Source organism: Babylonia areolata, chromosome 23 (assembly GCF_041734735.1).
Source record: "Babylonia areolata isolate BAREFJ2019XMU chromosome 23, ASM4173473v1, whole genome shotgun sequence".
NCBI classification, from domain to species: domain Eukaryota; kingdom Metazoa; phylum Mollusca; class Gastropoda; order Neogastropoda; family Buccinidae; genus Babylonia; species Babylonia areolata.
The window spans coordinates 25,184,390-25,206,889 of NC_134898.1; the positions used below are offsets into that span (position 1 = coordinate 25,184,390).

Below are 22,500 nucleotides of genomic sequence, written 5' to 3' on the forward strand. Positions count from 1 at the left end.
GGTTATGCTGCTGGTCAGGCATCTGCTTGGCAGATGTGGTGTAGCGTATATGGATTTGTCCGAATGCAGTGACGCCTCCTTGAGCTACTGAAACTGAAACTTGTCCAAAACCTAAATGGACCCACATAGCAGCATCTTCATCACCCCCGATCACCATTCATTGTCATCAAAATGCTGAAAACAAGATGTTCCGATTCTGGGGAAAAAACAACAATGAAAATGTTTGAATGAATATCGTTTGGAAGGAAGGGGTATCTTCCATCTGGAAATGTTGACCAGACCTCTCTACAGACACGACCAGACAGTACAAACAATAATAATAAAAAACAACACACACAAATGAAACAAAATCAAAACAACCCCTCTCCACAGACACAATCAGACAGTACAAACATTATAAAACAAACAAAAAACCTAACAACTAATAAAAAATATTAACAACCAGCAACATTGTACGATGCAGCCTCTTGTAGGACAGGTCACCATAGCTTTATAATACATTTTGTTCACAAAACAAACCCAGTTAAGACTTTGTCTGTGGCTTTGCTTGAGAGGTTTATTTGTTGACATGTGGGAGTGACTTCCCATTCTCCAGGTTGTGGGATGGTTTCAAGTTTTAAAACTCTGATTGAAAACCTTTGTTTCTTCAACATTCATGTAAATACAGCGTGCGTTCATTGTCAAGAATGGAATTACACCCCTGCCATACAAACAGAACAAAAGTTTGTGCACAAGCACCATCAGGAAGCCAGCTACTGAAGAACAACTCTCTCTGCTAAAGACATGTATATTATCAACTCCAAAACATCAGGGTTCATTCAAAAGTACTTCAATGATTTCATGATTGCTTTGTTGAATCTGTTTTCACTTTCTCTTTTATATGCTGGTATGGGGGACTCCATGTAAGGAATAAGAATGTGCTGAACAAGACTGTGAATGTGTGCAGCAGGACTGTTGGTGTGAGACAGGACAGCTTGAGTGAATTGTACAATGTACAATGTGTGACAGAAAGCCCCATGCGCTTCAAGTGACAGCAGCCACATGCTGGCAAATTATTATCAACGCTTACCTTCAGGCACACGTTTCTGTGTTACAAAATTGAAAACAAATAGAATCAAAAGCAGTTTTATTCCAAAGGCAATTCAGCTATTAAACAACAACAATTGATAATCAGATATGCGACAAAAAAATGTATGCTAGAGTGTATGTGCATGGAACATGACATCTTCACTCAAAGTACTGTTGTACTGCATATTATTATTATATGTCTATATCTACTTTTAGTATGCTGTTGTACGGCTGTGATGATGTATGTGTGATTTACTCTAATTACCTTTTATGGGTTTCGGTTGTTGCTGTTGTTGTCTACTGTGATTATTAATTGTATGATTGTATGTATGGTTTGCCCTAGGTTGACATCTTAGCATTTTATGTATTTCTATGTGTACAAGAATGGCAGTGATTTTTGTATATTGCTACTGTGTTTCTATATCACAAATGAATTTCTCTTGTTGAGATGATAAAGTAATCTATATTTTGTATGCACACAATTTGTGTCACCCAAACTATCCATTATCAACCATCCTGACAGTGTACGTCAGTATTTTTAACCATTCTCCATACTTGACTTTTAAAAAAATTTTTTTACTAATACATCATTTAGACTGATACATGAGTAAGTAGAATCTGTACATTGTATCAAAAAAAATAACACTGCTATATCAGCTCACTTTTTAAATTGTGTATTATCTCTATATCAATGGAGTGATGTAAGCATCCAGATGAAAATGAGTTGATGCATGCATGTATGCTTGCATGTGTGGTTGAGTGTATGCAGGCGTCAATCATATGTGTGTGCATGCACATGGATGCATGTGTAAGTGTGTGCACACTCAAAGGGTGTAACAATCAAAAACAAACTGACACCTTCACGGGCACAATAGCCGAGTGGTTAAAGCGTTGGATTTTGCAGACCTGTTTGTGCCTGAACCCCCTTGATGTGTATATGCATGCAGAAGATCAAATAAGCACGTTCAAGATCCTGTAATCCATGTCAGCATTCAGTGGGTTATGGAAACAAGAACATACCCAGTGTGCACACTGCTGAAAACATATTATGGCTGCCTACATGGCGGGGTAAAAATGGTCATACATGTAAAAGCCCACTCGTGAACATACGAGTGTACGTGGGACTTGCAGATCACGAATGAAGAAAAAGAAGAAGAAGAAGAAGAAACCAACACCGTAAACCTACCTCCCTAAATTGCCGCTTGGTTATCCTGCCTTTGCCGCTCTTGTCGAAGGCCAGGAATGCTTTTCGGATCTCTGGGGTGAGCTGAGACATCTTGTCCTTGATGCGTATAATCACCTCATCTGCCGTCATGTTGTTGGTTCGCAGAACAGCATTCTCGTCAATCATTCTTTGTCTGTGCAGGGCATAAAAACAACAATGATGCAACAAGAGAGATGAACTGTTGTTGTTCTGCATTACTTATTGCTAAAATAAATGTTGATGAAGAAGAAACTGAGAGAGATATGGATAGACAGAGAGACAGAGAGAGAGAGAGAGAGAAGAGAGAGAAAGAGAGAGAGAGCTACATACATTTGTATTTGTATTTGTATTTCTTTTTATCACAACAGATTTCTCTGTGTGAAATTCGGGCTGCTCTCCCCAGGGAGAGCGCGTCGCTACACTACAGCGCCACCCATTTTTTAAAATTTTTTCCTGCATGCAGTTTTATTTGTTTTTCCTATCGATGTGGATTTTTCTACAGAATTTTGCCAGGAACAACCCTTTTGTTGCCGTGGGTTTTTTTTACGTGTGCTAAGTGCATGCTGCACACGGGACCTCGGTTTATCATCTCATCCGAATGACTAGCGTCCAGACCACCACTCAAGGTCTAGTGGAGGGGGAGAAAATATCGGCGGCTGAACCGTGATTCGAACCAGCACACTCAGATTCTCTCGCTTCCTAGGCGGACGCGTTACCTCTAGGCCATCACTCCACTTGCATGTATACATGCACTCACATGGAACATGAATGTGCGCACACACACACACACACACGCACACACACACACACACACTCACACACACACTCATAATCGCACAACAAATCAGTCAGACAAAGATATTTATGACAATTCATTTTGCAGGTATTTGGCTTCTTTTAACTTAACTACTGGATAAACATTCAATACGATTTTGTAAAACACATCTCAACATATACACAAAGCACCAATGAACAAACGGTGAAATCAGAAACGATCCTCACCTGACGTGCTGGTCTGTCTGGCGTCTCAGCTCCGCCCGCCCGCTGCTGTCCATAATCTGCGTGCTGAGCCCCACAAGGTCACCGGGTTGCACATCGACCTTCAACTTGGTCAGAAACTCCACGTAGTTGACCTTTCCCTCCCTTCGGTCCTCACACCGGGTCAGCATGCTGCAAGGTGAAGGATGGTCAGTCTGTGTCCATGTGGACAGGTGGTCTGTGAGGATCCAGGAGGATATGGGGACCTTTGCAGACAGGGGATCTTTGCGGAACGGGATCTTTGAGGACAGGGGATCTTTGAGGACAAGGGATCTTTGAGGACAGGGGGTCTTTGAGGACAGGGGATCTTTGAAGACAGGGGATCTTTGAGGATCTGTGATGACAGGAGATCTTTAGGACAGTGGATCTTTGAGGAACTTTGAGGACAGGGATATGTGAGGATGGGGATCTTTAAGGACAGGGGATTTTTAAGATAGGGATCTTTGAGGACAGGTGATATTTGAAGACACAGATCTTTGAGGACAGGGGATCTTTGAGGACAGGGGATCTTTGAAGACAGGGGATCTTTGAGGACAGGGGATCTTTGTGGACAGGGGATCTTTGAAGACAGGGGATCTTTGAGAACAGGAATCTTTGAAGACAGGGGATCTTTGAGGACACGGATCTTTGAAGACAGAGGATCTTTGAAGACAGGGGATCTTTGAGGACACGGATCCTTGAGGACACGAATCTTTGAGGACAGGGATATGTGAGGATGGGGATCTTTGAGGACAGGGATCTTTAAGGAGAAGGGATCTTTAAGGGGAAGGGACTGTTGGGAACAGGGGATCGTTGGGAACAGGGGATCTAAGGTCAGGGGATCTTTAAGGACAGGGATCTGTGAGGAGAAGGGATCATTAATGACAGTGGATTTGGGGGGTCTGAGGAGAGGGATCTGTGAGGACAGGGGATCTTTAGGACAGGGGATCTTTGAGGACAAGGATCTTAGAGGACAAGGATCTTAGAGGACAGGTGATCTTTGAGAAGGGATCTTTAAAGAGAGAGATCTTCGGGGATAGGGGATCTTGGGGGCAGGGGATATAATTATCAGAATCATCATTATTATCACAATAACAATTCTTCATCATCTTCTTCTTATCATTATTATCATTATAATTATCATTATTATTAGTAGTAATAGTAGTAGTAGTAGTACTGACTGTTCAAAGTGATCTTCCGAGACTGGCAAAACCTGGCGATCAATGACACGCTTCATCTGCTTGGGGGTGATGTAACCTTTGCCCTCTGAGTCATAACGCATGAGGTTTTCCGCTACGTTTTTCCAGTACTCCGTGATCTTCTCCTGCAGTAAGTCTTCCACCTGGACAACAGTACAACACATGATGACAATAATGATAATGATAATGATAAAAAGAAGAAGAAGAAGAAGAAGAAGAAGAAGTTGAAGGAGAAGAAGAAGAAGAAGAAGAAGAAGAAGACGAAGAAGAAGAAGAAGAAGAAGAAGAAGAGGAAGAAGAAGAAGAAGAAGAAGACGAAGAAGAAGAAGAAGAGGAAGAAGAAGAAGTTGAAGAAGGAGAAGAAGAAGAAGTTGAAGAAGAAGAAGAAGAAGAAGAAGAAGAAGAAGAAGAAGAAGAAGAAGTTGAAGAAGAAGAAAAAGAAGAAGAAGAAGAAGAAGAAGAATAGACAATACTTTTATGGCACACACTCCACATACAATAGGCTCCAAGCTCTTCACATGAAACAATACAACAGTACATCTGCACATGAAAAAAACAAAATATACATGTGAATCTATACACAAAGGCAATACTACAAATTGCAGATATGAACAATCATGCACACACACACACACACACACACACACACACACACTTGGTGTGTGCTACAATTGTTTGCTGTCAATATATGTGGTAAAGAGAGATCCAGCATGAAAATAACAATCTGCCCACATGCAATAAATCACATGAGCGCCCACACACACGCACACGCATGTGTAAATGCTGGCACAAGCACACATACGCGCGCGTGCGCGCGCACACACACACACACACACACACACACACACCACACACTTAAACTGGAATGTCACATAGAAAAAAAAATTATTATGACAAGAAAACAACATAACAAAATACACTACAATACACAACACCACACAGCATATAATAAAATACAATATGATACAATATAACAAATACACATCACAAATTTACAAAACAACACAATATAATATTGTATGTAGTATGATACAGCATGACCAATGGTTAAAGCATTGGACTTCCTGTCTGAAGGTCTTGTGTTCAGATCCCGGTGATGGCACCTAACGCGTTAAGGGTGGAGATTTTCAGATCTTTCAGGTCAACAAAATGTGCAGGACTGCTAGTGCTTCAACAACAACACTTTTGCTGCAGTAGGTTCTTTTTGAGTGCACTTAGTGTGTGCTGGTAGGTGCATAAGATGAGGAAGATGATCTTCTCTGGGACTCCGTAGTGCCTCAGCAGCTTCCACAGCATCTCTCTGTCCACACTGTCGAAGGCCTTCTCATAATCTGTCTGAGGCGCATCTACAAGATCCGATGGCAGGAGAAGATCCGAAACGAAGATCTGTGGGAGCGAGCAGGACAGGAACCAGTGGCCAAGCAGACACTGCGGAGGAAGTGGGGCTGGATCAGACACACCTTCAGGAAGCCTGCGTCCAGCATCACACGCCAAGCCCTGACCTGGAACCCGCAGGGAAAGAGGAAGAGAGGCCGGCCTCGCAACAGCTGGAGGCGAGATACCGAGGCAGAGCTGAAGCAGCAAGGGACTAACTGGACTGGAATGGCCAGAACAGCCCAGAACAGAGTGCGATGGCGAGGGGTCATCGATGGCTTATGCTCCACCAGGAGTGATGGGCATAATGATTGAATGAATGAATGAGTGCGTGCTGAAGGCGGGACCTCAGATTATCATAACACCTATACCCACATGACATTTTGTTATACCTATACCCACAGCCACATGACATATCGTCATACCTATACCCACAGGCACATGACATATCATACATCTATACTCACCGTCTCCCAGGCCATGATGGCAGGTTTCGGCTTGTCGTTGTAGCGATGGACGGACTTCAACCATTTGTGTCCTTCCTGAAAATGGCATCAGTGCAAACTCTCTGTGACTAAACATTCATATTTCTGGACAGATGATCAACATTTCAGGGCAATTATTGATTTCTTTCTTCTTTTTTTTTCTTTCTTTTTGTGTCAAGGGAGTTCACACATGCAAAGAAGCATTTGCACATAGCGTGTGCTTGAAATTTCTATCTCATGCATTTGCATACACTCTCTCTCTCTCTCTCTCTCTCACACACACATTCATTATAAACTTTACAAGGGGCAAAAGCCCTAGCTTAATAAACTACTCATATTTGTATTTGTATTCATATTCATATTATTATTTATATTCTCTCTCTCTCTCTCTCTCTCTCTCACACACACACATTCATTATAAAACTTTGTAGTGCAAACACATCAATATTCTTTCTTAAATTTCTTTGATTAAAAATTGTATCTCGAGATACAACACACACACACACACAACACACTCACACACACACACAACACACGCACACACAACACACACGCACTTTCCTCACCTTCAGTGATTCCTTCTCCTCAAAGAGAGCGAGGAAATCATGGTAGGAGACACGGGTGCCCTGTCCCAGACTTAGCTTGCTCAACAGCTCCTTGAACTGTGCGTCTTCCAAACGGAACGTGAACCTCTCCACAATCTGCCGAAACTCCTTCTTTGTCACTTTGCCGTCACGGTTCTGTTCGATCGAGACAGATTTATAAGTATGATTATTCAACATGTTGTCACGTCAACACGTTGTCACGGTTCTATTCGATCGAGACAGATTTATAAGTTTGATTATTCAATACGTTGTTACGGTTCTGTTCGATTGAGACAGATTTATAAGTTTGATTATTCAACATGTTGTCATGGTTCTGTTCAATCAAGACAGATTTATAAGTTTGATTATTCAACACGTTGTCATGGTTCTGTTTGATCGTGACAGATTTATAAGTATGATTATTCAATACGTTGTCACGGTTCTGTTCAATTGAGACAGATTTATAAGTATGATCATTCAACACGTCAAGGTTCTGTTCGATTGAGACAGATTTATAAGTGTGATTATTCAACACATTGTCACGGTTCTGTTCAATCAAGACAGATTTATAAGTATGATTATTCAACACGTTGTCATGGTTCTGCTTGATCATGACAGATTTATAAGTATGATTATTCAACACGTTGTCACGGTTCTGTTCGATTGAGACAGATTTATAATTATGATTATTCAACATGTTGTCACGTTTCTGTTCAATCAAGACAGATTTATAAGTATGATTATTCAACACATTGTCACGGTTCTGTTCGATCGAGACAGATTTATAAGTATGATTATTTAACACGTTGTCACCACGTTGTCATGGTTCTGTTTTGATCAAGACAGATTTATAAGTATAATTATACAACATGTTGTCACGGTTCTGTTTCGATCAAGACAGATTTATAAGTATGATTATTCAACACATTGTCACGATTCTGTTCGATGGAGACAGATTTATAAGTATGATTATTCAACACATTGTCATGGTTCTGTTTGATGGAGACAGATTTATAAGTATGATTATTCAACACGTTGTCACGGTTCTGCTTGATCGAGACAGATTTATAAGTTTTGGCATCACACCATTACAAAGTACAGACACACATAAAACATCTAGGTGTCATACTCCAAAACAACTGTAAATGGGAGGAACATATTAAAAGTGTAATCAATGCTGTAACTATGTTGGTTTCTAGTCTTAAGACAAGATTTTTAACTTAGAAAGTATTGTGAAGAACGGGGTACAACATGATTCTATTCGTAAAATATATGTTGGATTTATTTGACGGACCAAATATTCAAAGTTGAATGGATTGACCAATGATCTGTCAGAATTTCTCCTTTCCCCTCTGTTCCCCCTCCCCCACCACCTTACCCGCCATTCTTCTAAATTTCTTTTTTTCCCTGCATGTTTCTCTTCTATCAGGCCAATTTCTCTGGTGATAATAAATCTAATCTCATGTTAATATTGATATTAGCATTATTTTACTATATTATGTATTGTTTGTTTATTTGTTTTATTTCATTATTTCATTACTTACTGTTTATGAATGTTATTTGATACAATTGATAATATGGTTCATCAGCCGTCATGTTAAAATTTAAGTGCAACGTTGTGAGCACAGTATAAGCTTTAAGCTTGTTGATGCTCTTTTGACATTGATTGCATTGTAATCATGTGTATTTCTGAACAATTAAAGATTATCTAAACCATTTATAAGTATGATTATACAACACGTTGTCACGGTTCTGTTCAATCAGACAGATTTATAAGAATAATTACACAACACACTGATTAGCACTGCCACACACACACACACACACACTGAGAAACACACACACATGCATACATAAAGCCCATTGATAGAGAATAGAGATTTTAAAAATAACATCCTAATTAACACACACACACACACACACACACACACACACTGAGAAACACACACACATATGCATACATAAAGCCCATTGATAGAGAATAAAGATTTTTAAAATAACATCCTAATTAACAAACACACACACACACACACACACACACACACACACACACACACACACAGAGAAACAAACACATACATACATACACATATGTACTCACACACACCTGTCCACACACATACACAAAATTATGTACTCACACACAACTGTCCACACACTATCCCACCCTCACACCGCCCCCCAACCCTCCACCAAGGCCACGCCCACCCCACCCTCCTCTGCCACCACCAACCACCCACACACACACAATCGGAGGACCCACTTTGTCGAACTGGAGGAAGGCCTGTTTCATGGAGGGGTAGTGGCTCTGCACATGTTTGTACAGCTGTTTCCATATGGCGTCCCAGTTCACAGTCTGCTGGGTCTCCATCACTGGGTGAAACCTGTAGGAAGGAATAGTGTTTGATTGTAGTGTGTGTGTGTGTTGTGTGTGTGTGTGTGTGTGTGTGTGTGTGTGTGTGTGTGTGTGTGTGTGTGTTGTGTGTGTGTGTGTGTGTGTGTGTGTGTGTGTGTGTGTGTGTGTGTGTGTGTGTGTGTGTGTGTGTGTGTGTGTGTGTGTGTGTGTGTGTGTGTGTGTGTGTGTGTGTGTGTGCGTGCGTGCGTGCGTGTGTGTGTGTGTGTGTGTGAATCAGAATCATCAGAATCAGAATCATCATCAGAATCAGAATCATATTTATTTGTTATGAAAACCCTGTGAATGGTTTATAGACACACACACACACACAAAACCCACCACTAACCTAAATGAAAGGTGTTCCAATTAAAACATGACGTGTTCTGTGAAACATTCATACATGAATTTTGCAAGTCGGGGTTGTACGGAGTCATAATTACACCACTGACTCACTGTATCATTATCATCCAATTTTGTGAAGTCAGACTTTATATCTGTTAAGAAAACTTTTCATCAGTATTCATATGTAATGCATTGGTCTAGAAAATGATATTCATCTTCTAATACACCACATGTTTTGCATTTTCTTGCATTTGTGTGTGTGTGTGTGTGTGTGTGTGTGTGTGTGTGTGTGTTTCTGTGTGCATGCATATGTGCGTGCGTGCGTGTGCATGTGCATTTATGCTTGTTTTGATTTGACATTGCTGGACTTTGAAGTTGTAATCCAATGTGTATGTATTGCTATTGTATCATCCACACCTCTTTCCACCAAAAGGGGCAAGAAGATCTGATTTCTTTGAACATTTGAATCTAAGTTGCACTGTCCTGGCTCCAACCATGCATTTAACAGAATATGTGGAAATAGGTAAATCAGCGTGAAGTCACAAAAGCAAACATGTTAGCCACTTACTTGTGATTGGGCTGGATGGGAATGGTCTGACCGTTGCCAACGGCAACAGGACTCTGGAACTTGTCCAGGAACAGTTCCCAGGCCACGCGGTGAGAGCCCTTCACCCCACACCTGTGTGTCAACACCACACACACACATGCATGCACACACGCACATTACACACAAAGATATTCAAAATTCGAATAACACAGGAAATATTCCCAGTCAGGTGATGCTAACAGATGATGAATATATACAAACAGGAATAGGAAAATTTGTTTATGAATGCTGCTGTAATTTACTGCATTAACTGATTGATTAATTGTGTGTTTTTCATTCGTTCATTCATTTACCATTGCACTTGTGTCTTATAAACCTTACGGTTTCATGACAATAAAATCTGTTCTATTCTATTCTATTCTATTCACACACACATGCATGCATGCACACACGCATGCAACCACGCATGCACGCACACACTCACACACACACACACACACACACTCACACACACACACACACATACACATGCATGCATGCATGCACGCATGCACACACACACAAACACACACTCACACACACGCATGCCCACATACAAACACGTGCGTTTTTGTTACTTGATTGCCTGGTTGAGATAAAGAGAAGCAGATTCTGACCCAGCAACTGTGAACATTTCTAGTGTATTGTTGTGTTGACACTTTAAGTGGGGCATTTTCGTGAATCAGACAAACATCTTTCCACGATACACTCTCTCTTGCAGAGGAAGTGTTGTTTTTGTCTTGTCCTTCACGTTTACAGACTTTTGGTTTTGTTTCTTTGTTTTTTTGTTTGTTGTTGCTTTTCTAGGTATCTATGTATGTATGTCTTTGCAGGTATCTATGCGCCTAGGTATGTATGTGTGTTTATACCTTCAATGTAGCTATGAAAAAAATCACTTGTAAATGTGCTCTCCCTGAATTTCCAAAATTTCAAGTAGCAAAATCTGTTGTGACAAAGAACAATACAATAGAAAACAATACAATACAATACAACGCAACACAACACAATACAATACAACGCAACACAATGCAATGCAACACAATACAATGCAACACAATGCAATGCAACGCAATACAACGCAACGCAATCCAAGGCAATGCAACACAATACAATACAATACAACCCAACCCAACCCAACACAATACAATGCAATGCAATAAAATACAAGGCAATACAATGCAACACAATACAAAACAACCCAACCCAACCCAACCCAGCCCAACACAATACAATGCAACACAATACAATGCAACGCAACGCAACGCAATACAATGCAAAGCAATGCAATGCAATGCAATACAATGCAACACAATACAATACAATACAATACAATGCCACACAATACAATACAACCCAACACAACCCAACCCAACGCAACACAATACAATGCAACGCAAGGCAACACAATGCAAAGCAGTGCAACACAATACATTGCAACACAATACAATACAACACAATACAATCCAATCCAACACAACACAAGACAACGCAACGCAACCCCACCCAACCCCACCCACCTGGCCATGAGCTGGGTGAAGAGCTGGTCTGACATGGGAAGCGTGAAGTTGGACAGGACGGCACGCAGATCCTCAATGGACACAAACCCGTCCAGATGCTTGTCTAGCGCCATGAAGGCTTTCTTCAGACGCTGGTAGTTGTCTCGCATCTGTCCACAGCGTGTGAATTATTGCATGCTGTGATGTGGTGTGGTGTGGTGTGGTGTGGTGTGGTGTGGCGTGGTGTGGAATGGTGTGGTATCGTGAGGTGTGGTGTGGTGTGGAATGGTGTGGTATAGTGAGGTGTGGTGTGGTGTGGTGAGGTGTGGGGTGGTGTGGTGTGGTATAGTGTGGTGTGATGTGGTATGGTGTGGCGTGGTGTGGAATGGTGTGGTATTGTGAGATGTGGCGTGGTGTGGGGTGGTGTGGTGTGGTGTGGTGTGGTGTGGTGTTGCGTGATGTGGTATGGTGTGGCATGGTGTGGAATGGTGTGGAATGGCATGGTATGGTGAGGTGTGGTGCGGTATGGTGTGGTGTGGTGTGGTACGGTGTGATATGATGTGATGTGATATGGTATGGTAATGGTATGGTACAGTACAGTACAGTATGGTATTGTGTGGTATAATACACTATGGTTGGTACAGTATGGAATGGTACGGCACGGTATGGTAAGATGTTGCAAGGTATGGTGTGGTGTGATGTGGTACGGTGTAGTGTGGCACAGCATGATGTGGTGTAGTGTGGGGGTATGGCAGACTGTGGTGTGGTATGGTTGAAAGGTAAGTAAGGTATGGTACAATGCTGCATGGTGTGGTGTGGTGTGGTGTGGTGTGGTGTGGTGTAGCATGGCATGGTCTGTTGTGCACTACACTCTCTCTGCACTGTGACATGGTGTGATGCTGCATGGTGTGGTGTGGTGTGGTGTGGTGTGGTGTGGTGTAGCATGGCCTGTTGAGCACTACACTGTCTCTGCACTGTGACGTGGTGTGATACTGCACGGTGCGGTGTGGTGTGGTGTGGTGTGGTGTGGTGGTGTGGTGTGGTGTGGTGTGGTGTAGCATGGCCTGTTGTGCACTACACTGTCTCTGCACTGTGACGTGGTGTGATACTGCACGGTGCGGTGTGGTGTGGTGTGGTGTGGTGTGGTGGTGTGGTGTAGCATGGCCTTGTGGTGTGGTGTGGTGGTGTGGTGTGGTGTGGTGTGGTGTGGTGTAGCATGGCCTGTTGTGCACTACACTGTCTCTGCACTGTGACGTGGTGCGATGCTGCACGGTGTGGTGTGGTGTGGTGTGGTGTGGTGTGGTGTGGTGTGGTGTGGTGTAGCATGGCCTGTTGCGCAATACACTGTCTCTGCACTGTGACGTGGTGCGATGCTGTCACTCACCCTGCTCCTGAACTCGATCTCGATCTGGTCGAAGTTGAGCACCTGGAGCAAGGCCTCGTCCTGTTTCTGCTGCTCCTTCACCCGTGTGCTGGCAAACTGACTGGTCGGGGTCTGCTGCTGCTGCTGAGACACCACCACCGGCCACTTCAGGGCTGCACGGGGAAACAGGAACACAAGAAAATGAATGGGGTGTCTGACAGGCACAACAGCCGAGTGGTTAAAGCGTTGGACTTTCAATCTGAGGGTCCTGGTTTCGAATCTCGCTAACGGTGCCTGGTGGGTAAAGGGTGGAGATTTTCCTGATCTCTCCCAGGTCAACATATGTGCAGACCTGCTTAGTGCCTGATCCTCCTTCGTATGTATATGGAAGCAGAAGATCAAATACGCATGTTAAAGATCCTGCAATCCATGTCAGCGTTTGGTGGGTTATGGAAACAAGAACAAACCCAGCATGCGCACCCCCGAAAACGGAGTATGGCTGCCTAAATGGCGGGGTAAAAACAGTCATACAAGTAAAAGCCTATTCAAGTTCATACAAAATGAAAAGGGAGTTACAGCTCTTGAACAAAGAAGAAGAAGAAAAAGAAGAAAGGGGTTTTATTTCTCATTCCTGCATTTGGACAAATCCATATATATGCCATGTCACATCTGCTTGGCAGATTGAATAGCAGCATAACCCAGCACATTTAGTCAAGCCTTCATGTGTGTATGCATTCAGAGGATCAAATGTTACCATTAAAGATCCTGCTATCCATGTGAAAGTTTTCATCGGTTATGAAAGCAAGGATATACCCTGCAATGCACATCCCAGCAAACAGAGTATGGCTGCCTACATGGCAGGGTCCACACAATTATGCATGTAAGAGCCCACTTACAGATGAGTAAAATGTAGGAGATTCAGCCCACGAAAGCAAAGAACAAAGAAATCACACACAGAGTTCAGTTCAGTTCAGTTACTCAAGGAAGCATCACTGCGTTCGGACATATCCATATACGCTACACCATATATGTTAAGCAGGTGCCTGACCAGCAGCGTAACCCAACACACTTAGTCAGGCCTTGAAGGGAAAAAAAATGAATGAAAAAATAAAAGCAAAAACAAATAAATGGATACATCACTGAATAAATGAATAAATAATATTTCTAAAAAGGAAAAAAAAAGTAAGCAGATTAAAAACTTTTTTTTTTTTGTCTTTTTTTTGGCGCCTATATATTTTAGAGTTGGAAAGTTATTCTTTTAGTCAGATAGTTGTTAAGTTAATGTTGTGAATAGTATTGCTTTCATCCCTTTCCCTTCCCCCCCCCCCCCTTTTTTTCATGTCTAATATCACTGAATGTGGTTAGACATTAAATGAAATTGAACACGCACGCACACACAGATACACGCACACAAACACAGACACACACACATATGCAAACACACACACACACACACACACACACACACACACACACACACACACACACACACACACACACACACTAAAAGTGAAGCCATACCTCCCGCAGCGTTGTTGGATGGTGGTTTTCCCTGCAGTTTGACATTGACGCCCAGTCTCTGTAGAAAGTCTCTGTAGTTCACCAGCCCTGTGTGATGGAAGTCGTACCTCAGCCACAACCTGAAAGAATAATCCATGGAAAAATTCATTCCACCTGTGTCTGGTGGGTGGATCAAGGGAGGAGATTTTTATTCCAGGTCTCTCTCTCTCTATATATATACGTGCAGACCTGCTAGAGCAGCCTGAACCTCTTGTGTGCATACACACTAGCAGAACATCTTTAAACACACATGTTAAAGATCCCAAAATCCAAGTGAGTGATTGGTGGGTTATGGAAACAAGAACATATCCAGCATGCACACCCCCATAAGCAGAGAATGGCTGCCTTAATGATGGGTTAAAAAATGGTCATACACCTGAAACCTGATTCATAAAAGCAACTCAGTGTGGGAGTTGTAGCCCATGAACACAGAAAGAAAAAAAGAAAAAAAAATCATCATCAACCCAAACACATTGTGCCTTCCTCCTTCTTCTTCAGAGTTTGTGGGATGCACCTCCAAAGTTCACTCATCTGTATGTGAGGGCTTTTGCATGCATGATCATTTTTACCCAGCCATGTAGGCAGCCATACTCCATTTTCGGGTTATCTTTCGTTCCAAAACTGAGGGCCCTTACTTGTCAAACTGGGTGTCGGTGAACTTGAAGCAGTAGTTCTCCAGTTCACTCATCTGTATATGAGGGCTTTTGCAAGCATGATCATTTTTACCCAGCCATGTAGGCAGCCATACTCCATTTTCGGGTTATCTTTCGTTCCAAAACTGAGGGCCCTTCCTTACTTGTCAAACTGGGTGTCGGTGAACTTGAAGCAGTAGTTCTCCAGTACCCGTCTCAGCTCGTGTCTCTGGATCTTGCCGTCCATGTTGTAGTCAAACAGCTGCATGCCCCGCACCACAGACTTCAGATTCTGGCTGATCTGCAGGGCAGTTTCAGTTTCAGTTAGAGTTTCTCAAGGAAGCATCACTGCGTTCGGAAAAAATCCATGTATGCAGGTACCTGACCAGCAGCATAACCCTACATGAAGGATGGACACAGAGTGACGTGAAAAACACATAAACACAGACATAAACACACATATGCACACACACACACACACACACACACACATATATATATATATATATATATATACACACACACACACACATATGGACACACACTTACAAACATGCACAATACAAGCATGGACACTTGCACAAACGCAAGGACACCGACATATACATAACACACACATGGACACACATATACACAACACACACACACACACACACATGGACACACACACACACACACACACACACACATACATACACACACACATTCCCATACACAACTGAGACACAGGCACATACATGTGTACATGTACACACACATACTCATGGACACTTACACACACACACACACACACACACACACACACACACACACAAACAAACACACCTTATCTCTGAGAAGTTTCTCAATGACATCCATGTTGACCTCTCTAGGTGCTCCAGGTCCAGATCTGAAAACACACAGTTTGTCGTCAGTGGGAGACCATAGTCTGGCCTGTTCTGGATTGGACTGGACTGGGTTGTAATGTATTGTATTGGAAAGGACTGTACTGTACTGTGCTGGATTGTGTTGTATTGCATTGTATTGTATGCATTTTGTTGCATTCTATTGTATTCAATCATTTTTATTGTATTGCCTTGTATTGTGTTGTATTGTATTGTACTGTACTGTACTGTAATGTGCATTGTATTGTGTATTGTATTGTATTGTACTGCATTGCATTGCACTGCATTGTATTCTGTTGTATTCCTTTGAACTATATTGTATCATATTACGCGGTTTTTTTTTTTGTCACAACGGATTTCTTCTTCTTCTTCTGTGTTCGTCAGCTGCAACTCCCACATTCACTCGTATATACGCGAGTGGGCTTTTAAGTGTATGACCGTTTTTAACCTGCCATGTAGGCAGGCATACTCCGCTTTCGGGGGTGTGCATACTGGGTATGTTCTTGTTTCCATAACCCACCGAACGCTGACATGGATTACAGGATCTTTAACATGCATATTTGATCTTCTGCTTGCATATACACATGAAGGGGGTTCAGGCACTGGCAGGTCTGCACATATGTTGACCTGGGAGATCGTAAAAATTTCCAACCTTTACCCACCAGGCGCCGTCATCGTGATTCGAACCCAGGACCCTCAGACTGAAAGTCCAACGCTTTAACCATTCGGCTATTGCACCCGTCAAACAACAGATTTCTGTGTACAAAATTTGGGTTGCTCTCCAAGAAAAAGAGAGACAAGGTCAACACAGCACAGTGCCATCCAGTTTCTGTTTGTTTGTTGAATGTTTCTTCTTCCTCTTCTTCTTCTTCTTCTTCTGTCTGTATGTGTATTCGTTTTACAATCAAAATGGATTTTTCTACAGAATCTTGCCAGGAGAACAACCCCTTTGTCACTGTGGGTTCTTTTATGTGTGCTGAGCGCATGCTGCTTAAAGAACCTTGCTTTGTCCTCTCATTCGAAAGAGGGGGAAGTATAAATCCTGGTCTTTCTCTGTCTCTCTCTCTCTGCATATATATATATATATATATATATATATATATCTATATATATATATATATATATATATGGTATGCTTGACTATGCGTGTGTGTGTGTATATACATATATATATATATATATAGATATATATATATATATATATATATCTGTAGACATACATATGTATACACGCATAGTCAAGCATACTACATACATGACAAAGGACGCACTGACTGGACGGATCATTTACCTGACTGGCCGCAGACGGTTTGGACTGCCAGCTCCATAAAACTTCTGGAGAAAGTCGACGTACTTCACCCCTCCTGCATGCGTCTTTTCCACCTGAAAACATGGGGTTTGTCAGACACTGCGTGGTGTTCTTAGCTGCTGCTGCTGTGATCGTGGGGGTGAAACGACTGTAGGTGTCGAACATACAGACAAATATCGAAAAGACAGCCAGCCAGCAAGCCGATCAGTCACATATCAAAGAGACAGACATATAAAGAGACAGACAGACAGACAGACAAACAGACAGACAAATAACAAAGAGACAGCCAAACAGTCAGTGAGATATTGAAGAGACAGACACATAAAGATATATGTGTGTGTGTGTGTGTGCGTGTGTGTGTGAACAGACAGACAGACAGCCAACCAGTCACACATTGAAGAGACAGACATAAAGATATATATATATGTGTGTGTGTGTGTGTGTGTGTGTGTGTGTGTGTGTGTGTGAACAGACAGACAGACAGCCAGCCAATCGGTCGCACATTAAAGAGACAGACACAAAAAGAGATATACAATGAAGAGACAGACACACACAAAGATACAGACAGACAGGGCAGACAAGACAGCGTGTCACATAACAAAGAGACACATAACGAGATATACACATAAAGCAACGCATAGACAGACACACACAGAGACAGACAAAGCGACAACAAGCCAGCCAGTCACATAACAAAGAGACAGACACATAACGAGATATACATATATAGAGACAGTCACATAACAAAGAGACAGACAAAGAGACAGTCACATAACAAAGAGACAGACACATAACGAGATATACATATAAAGAGACAGTCACATAACAAAGAGACAGACACATAACGAGATATACATATAAAGAGACAGTCACATAACAAAGAGACAGACACATAACAAAGAGACAGTCACATAACAAAGAGACAGACACATAACGAGATATAAATATAAAGAGACAGTCACATAACAAAGAGACAGACACATAACGAGATATACATATATAGAGACAGTCACATAGCAAAGAGATAATAAACAAGAGACAGACACACAGACAGACAGACAGACGGACAGCCAGCCACATAAAAAAAGAGACGTAGAGCGGCAGACAGATAGCAATGAGAAAGACACATAGCACAAATACAGACACATAACACAAAGAAAGACATACATCACAAAGACAGGCTCACAGTCAAGAAAAAAAAAAGGAAAAAAAGAATACCCAGAGTAAGGGAGATAACTCCTGACAGAAGCGTGTAGACATTCACTTGGCTTTTTTTGGAATCAGCACAACACATAATAACGTACTTAAATTTTTTTTTTTTTCAGATTTCTTCTTTGTTCATTCACTCTTATCATTCACATATTCAGCACCAAAAGAAAAAAGGCTTCATGATCGATAAATACATATTTAATCTCAGATTGATAAACTAAGAGACAGATAAAGTATGACAGAAATGAGACAAAGAGAGAGAGAGAGAGACTGGGGTCACGCAGACAGACAAACAGAGAGGGGGGGGGGGGAGAGAGAGAGAGGCAGACAGAGACAGAGAGACTGAGAGAGAAAGAGACTGGTAGACAGACAGGGACAGTAAGGGGCAGAGAGAGGGACACACACACACACACACACACACACATACACACACAGACACACACACACACACACACACACACACAGAGGTAAAAGACACAAGAGATACAGAGTTATGAAACAGAGAAAACATGAATCTTTCAGCTTTGAAAACTAACACAACCACTGCCAGCCCATGGCTGACCGTGCAGGAGGAAGGTAGCAGATTGGTTAAGACGCTCAGCTGCCAATACATAGAGTCCGTGAGGGTGTGGGTTCGAATCCAGCTCTCACCCTTTCTCCGAAGTTTGACTAGAAAATAATCAAACTGAATGTCTAGTCTTTTGGATGAGATGATACACCAATGGCCCCGTGTACAGCATGCACTTGGCACACTGAAAAAGAACCCATGGCAACAAAAGTGTTGGCCTCTGGCAAAATTATATAAAAAAAAAATCCACTCCGATAGGTACACAAATATATGAGCATGCACTCAAGGCCTGACTAAGCGCATTGGGTTATGCTGCTGGTCAGGCATCTGCCTAGCAGATGGGGTGTTGCGTATATGGATTTGTCCGAACGCAGTGACGGCTCCTTGAGAAACTGAAAGTGAAAGCGAAAGTGAAACTGACCTTGTTCATGATGGTGTCAAACTGGTTGCTGGTCATGGGAAAACAGTAGGACTCCAGGACGCGACGGAACTCCCCTTTGGTCACCGTCTCGTTCTGATCTACATCATACGTCTGGAAAGCCTGTTGTGCAAAAACGTTTCACAGAAAAATCAGACACCCTTTCTTCTTCTTCTTCTTCTTCTTCTTCTTTTTCTTCTTCTGCACTCATGGGCTGCAACTCCCATGTTCACTCCTATACATGTATGTATGATAGTGGGCTTTTGTGTGTATGACAGAGACAGAATGACAGAACACATAAGCAAAAAAACAACAACAAACAAACAAAAAACAACAACAAACAACAACAACAAAAAAAACCCAGAAAAACAAAAAAACAACCAACAACCAAAAACAAAACAAATCTTCATTTGATAGAACAGATAAACAACAAATCTTTAGACAATGAAAAAAACAACCCCCCCCCCCTTCCCCCCTGAAAAATGGAATTTAACAATGTAAAATAAACATGCATACCTGTTTAAGATGAAAATACATAATGAAGCGAAATGTAAAACAAAAACAAAAACATGCATGCCTAGCCTGTTTACAGTAAAAAACAACAACAAAAAACACTTAACAAAGCAGATCTGGGGTGGGTTGCATGAGCAAACTTAGCAGTGCAAAGTTTGCTTATTGTTAAGACTGTTCCTTCCTAACTCCACGGTGAACTTCATAATTATACTTAGAAACATTCTTAACTCTAAGCAAACATAGCGCTACAAAGATCGACTCATGCGATCCGCCCCCTGACCTAAAAAAACCCAAAAAACACAAGAGAGGCAAGGCCTTCAAGACTCACTTGTGATACACTTAGAAAAAATCCAAGCTTTTTATGTATTGAGTATAATTTCAAAATGTAATGTTTAAGATGAGAAAGATCAGTTTAAAGCAAATTAACTCCCCTGGCATTACAGAGTAATTTCCCTTTTTTACTAACTGCACCAAAACGTTTGCAAATAAATAAAACTTCCATGCTTAGCAAAAGAAGTTCCTGTTTGAACAAAAAATGATAATAATGACTGCTCTAGCTCTTGGGTCAGAATATCAGATCAAAGTGCCAAGTTTAGAGAATACAAAAAATATAAATGTAACAGTAAATGGAGTTTGCATATAATTAGGCTTCATTCTTTATTTTTTTTGGTGCCCATCCCAGAGGGGCAATATTGTTTTAACCAAGATGACTGGAAAGAACTGAATTTTTCCTATTTTTATGCCAAATTTGGTGTCAACTGACAAAGTAGTTGCAGAGAAAATGTCAATGTTAAAGTTTACCACAGACACAGACACAGACACACACACACACACAGACAACCGAACACTGGGTTAAAACATAGACTCACTTTGTTTACACAAGTGAGTCAAAAACCAGGCTTACCTGTTTGAGGCTGTCGTATTTACCACGGACCTTCTCTCTCATCAGACCCTCCACCTCAATGGTGGACAGGTTGGCTCTGGGAACATACTCCCCGCCCTCTCCAGGCAACAGACCTGTGTAATGCACACACACGTCACTTGTGTTTCAGTTTCAGTAGCTCAAGGAGGCGTCACTGCATTCGGACAAATCCATATACTACACTACACCACATTTGCCAAGCAGATGCCTGACCAGCAGCGCGTAACCCAACGCACTTGGTCAGGCCTTGAGAAAAGAAAAAGTAAATAAATAATAGATAAATACATAAAAAAAGAACTACGACTACTAATAATAATATGTATAAGGCGCAAAAACCTGATGAAGTCAACTATAAGCGTACAAAAAAAAAAAAGAAAAAAAAGTATACCAACTCACCCTTCTCTTGAAACATCCCAGCATCCCCATGGGCACCAAGGCGAAACTCATCAACACCATCTACCTACCAACGCTCACATACCAGTGCCAGACATGGTCCTTAACTCTCTCCATATGAACGGCGAAAGAGACGGCGTTAACAGCGTTTCACCCCAATTACCACCATCAAAATATTGCAAGCGGAATGCTCTTATACTGAAGAGGTGAATGTTGACAAAGAATACCACAATTCTGGCGACGGAAGCCAAGGTAGGGTCATTGAGACACCTACTGGACATCCGGGGGGTCTGTGTAGAGGAGAAGAGAGGACTGGCCGTACTGAGTGAGTTAACAAAAGCCCTCGAGAGAAAACTGGTCGCCTGTGAAATGAAATGCTTGAGAAAAGCAGCTAACAAGACCAGGAGAGACAAGATCAGGAATGAGGTGATACGAGACATGGTAGGAACAAAACCAGTACTACAACACATAGAACAACAGAGGATCAAGTGGTTTGGACACCTCACACGTATGCCTCTGAACCAACCAGCTCTTCGGGCATACGACACCAAATACTCTGGCTGGAGAGCCAGAGGAAGACCAAGACAGCGCTGGAGCAACTCAGTGGCAGACACCCTCAGAGCCCACGAGATGTCCTTCCTCCAGGCCGCTCGCCTTGCTGCAGACAGACAACTGTATCTCCCCGCGACGCCCACCGATACAAGCGGAAGGAAAAAGTAAAGTAATAGCACTTGTGTGTTGTGTCGTGTTGTTTTGTGTTGTGCTGTGTTGTACACATGCACATGCACACACAGACACACACATATGCATGAAGACAAATGTAACAACAGTTCTCACTGTTCATAATTTCCCCTGCGGACATTGTCAACAGCCAAAATGTCCCCTTTCTTGGGTTTTAGCCTCGTTCTGATATGTTTCCCTTACCCTGAAAATGTCCTCCCCATGTGTACCATAATGTCCCCTTTGCCAAAAATACCCC

At 42.0% G+C, this 22,500-nt stretch overlaps 1 protein-coding gene across 1 annotated transcript in view; it reads right to left on the reverse strand.

The window, feature by feature from the left end:
• The window catches only part of LOC143297819 (EF-hand calcium-binding domain-containing protein 6-like), a 60,026-nt gene that overhangs the window by 27,070 nt on the left and 10,456 nt on the right, over window positions 1–22,500 (reverse strand). Inside the window, exons 3-17 of the mRNA XM_076610327.1 lie at window positions 21,111–21,223; window positions 19,697–19,816; window positions 17,481–17,572; window positions 16,131–16,194; window positions 15,470–15,606; window positions 14,635–14,753; window positions 13,135–13,286; window positions 11,772–11,920; window positions 10,237–10,347; window positions 9,195–9,315; window positions 6,914–7,087; window positions 6,330–6,404; window positions 4,471–4,631; window positions 3,275–3,442; window positions 2,255–2,426 (exon numbers count right to left, since the gene is read on the reverse strand). Of these exons, the coding sequence (XP_076466442.1) occupies window positions 2,255–2,426; window positions 3,275–3,442; window positions 4,471–4,631; window positions 6,330–6,404; window positions 6,914–7,087; window positions 9,195–9,315; window positions 10,237–10,347; window positions 11,772–11,920; window positions 13,135–13,286; window positions 14,635–14,753; window positions 15,470–15,606; window positions 16,131–16,194; window positions 17,481–17,572; window positions 19,697–19,816; window positions 21,111–21,223 (1,928 nt within the window). The remainder of the gene's footprint in view (window positions 1–2,254; window positions 2,427–3,274; window positions 3,443–4,470; window positions 4,632–6,329; window positions 6,405–6,913; window positions 7,088–9,194; window positions 9,316–10,236; window positions 10,348–11,771; window positions 11,921–13,134; window positions 13,287–14,634; window positions 14,754–15,469; window positions 15,607–16,130; window positions 16,195–17,480; window positions 17,573–19,696; window positions 19,817–21,110; window positions 21,224–22,500) is intronic.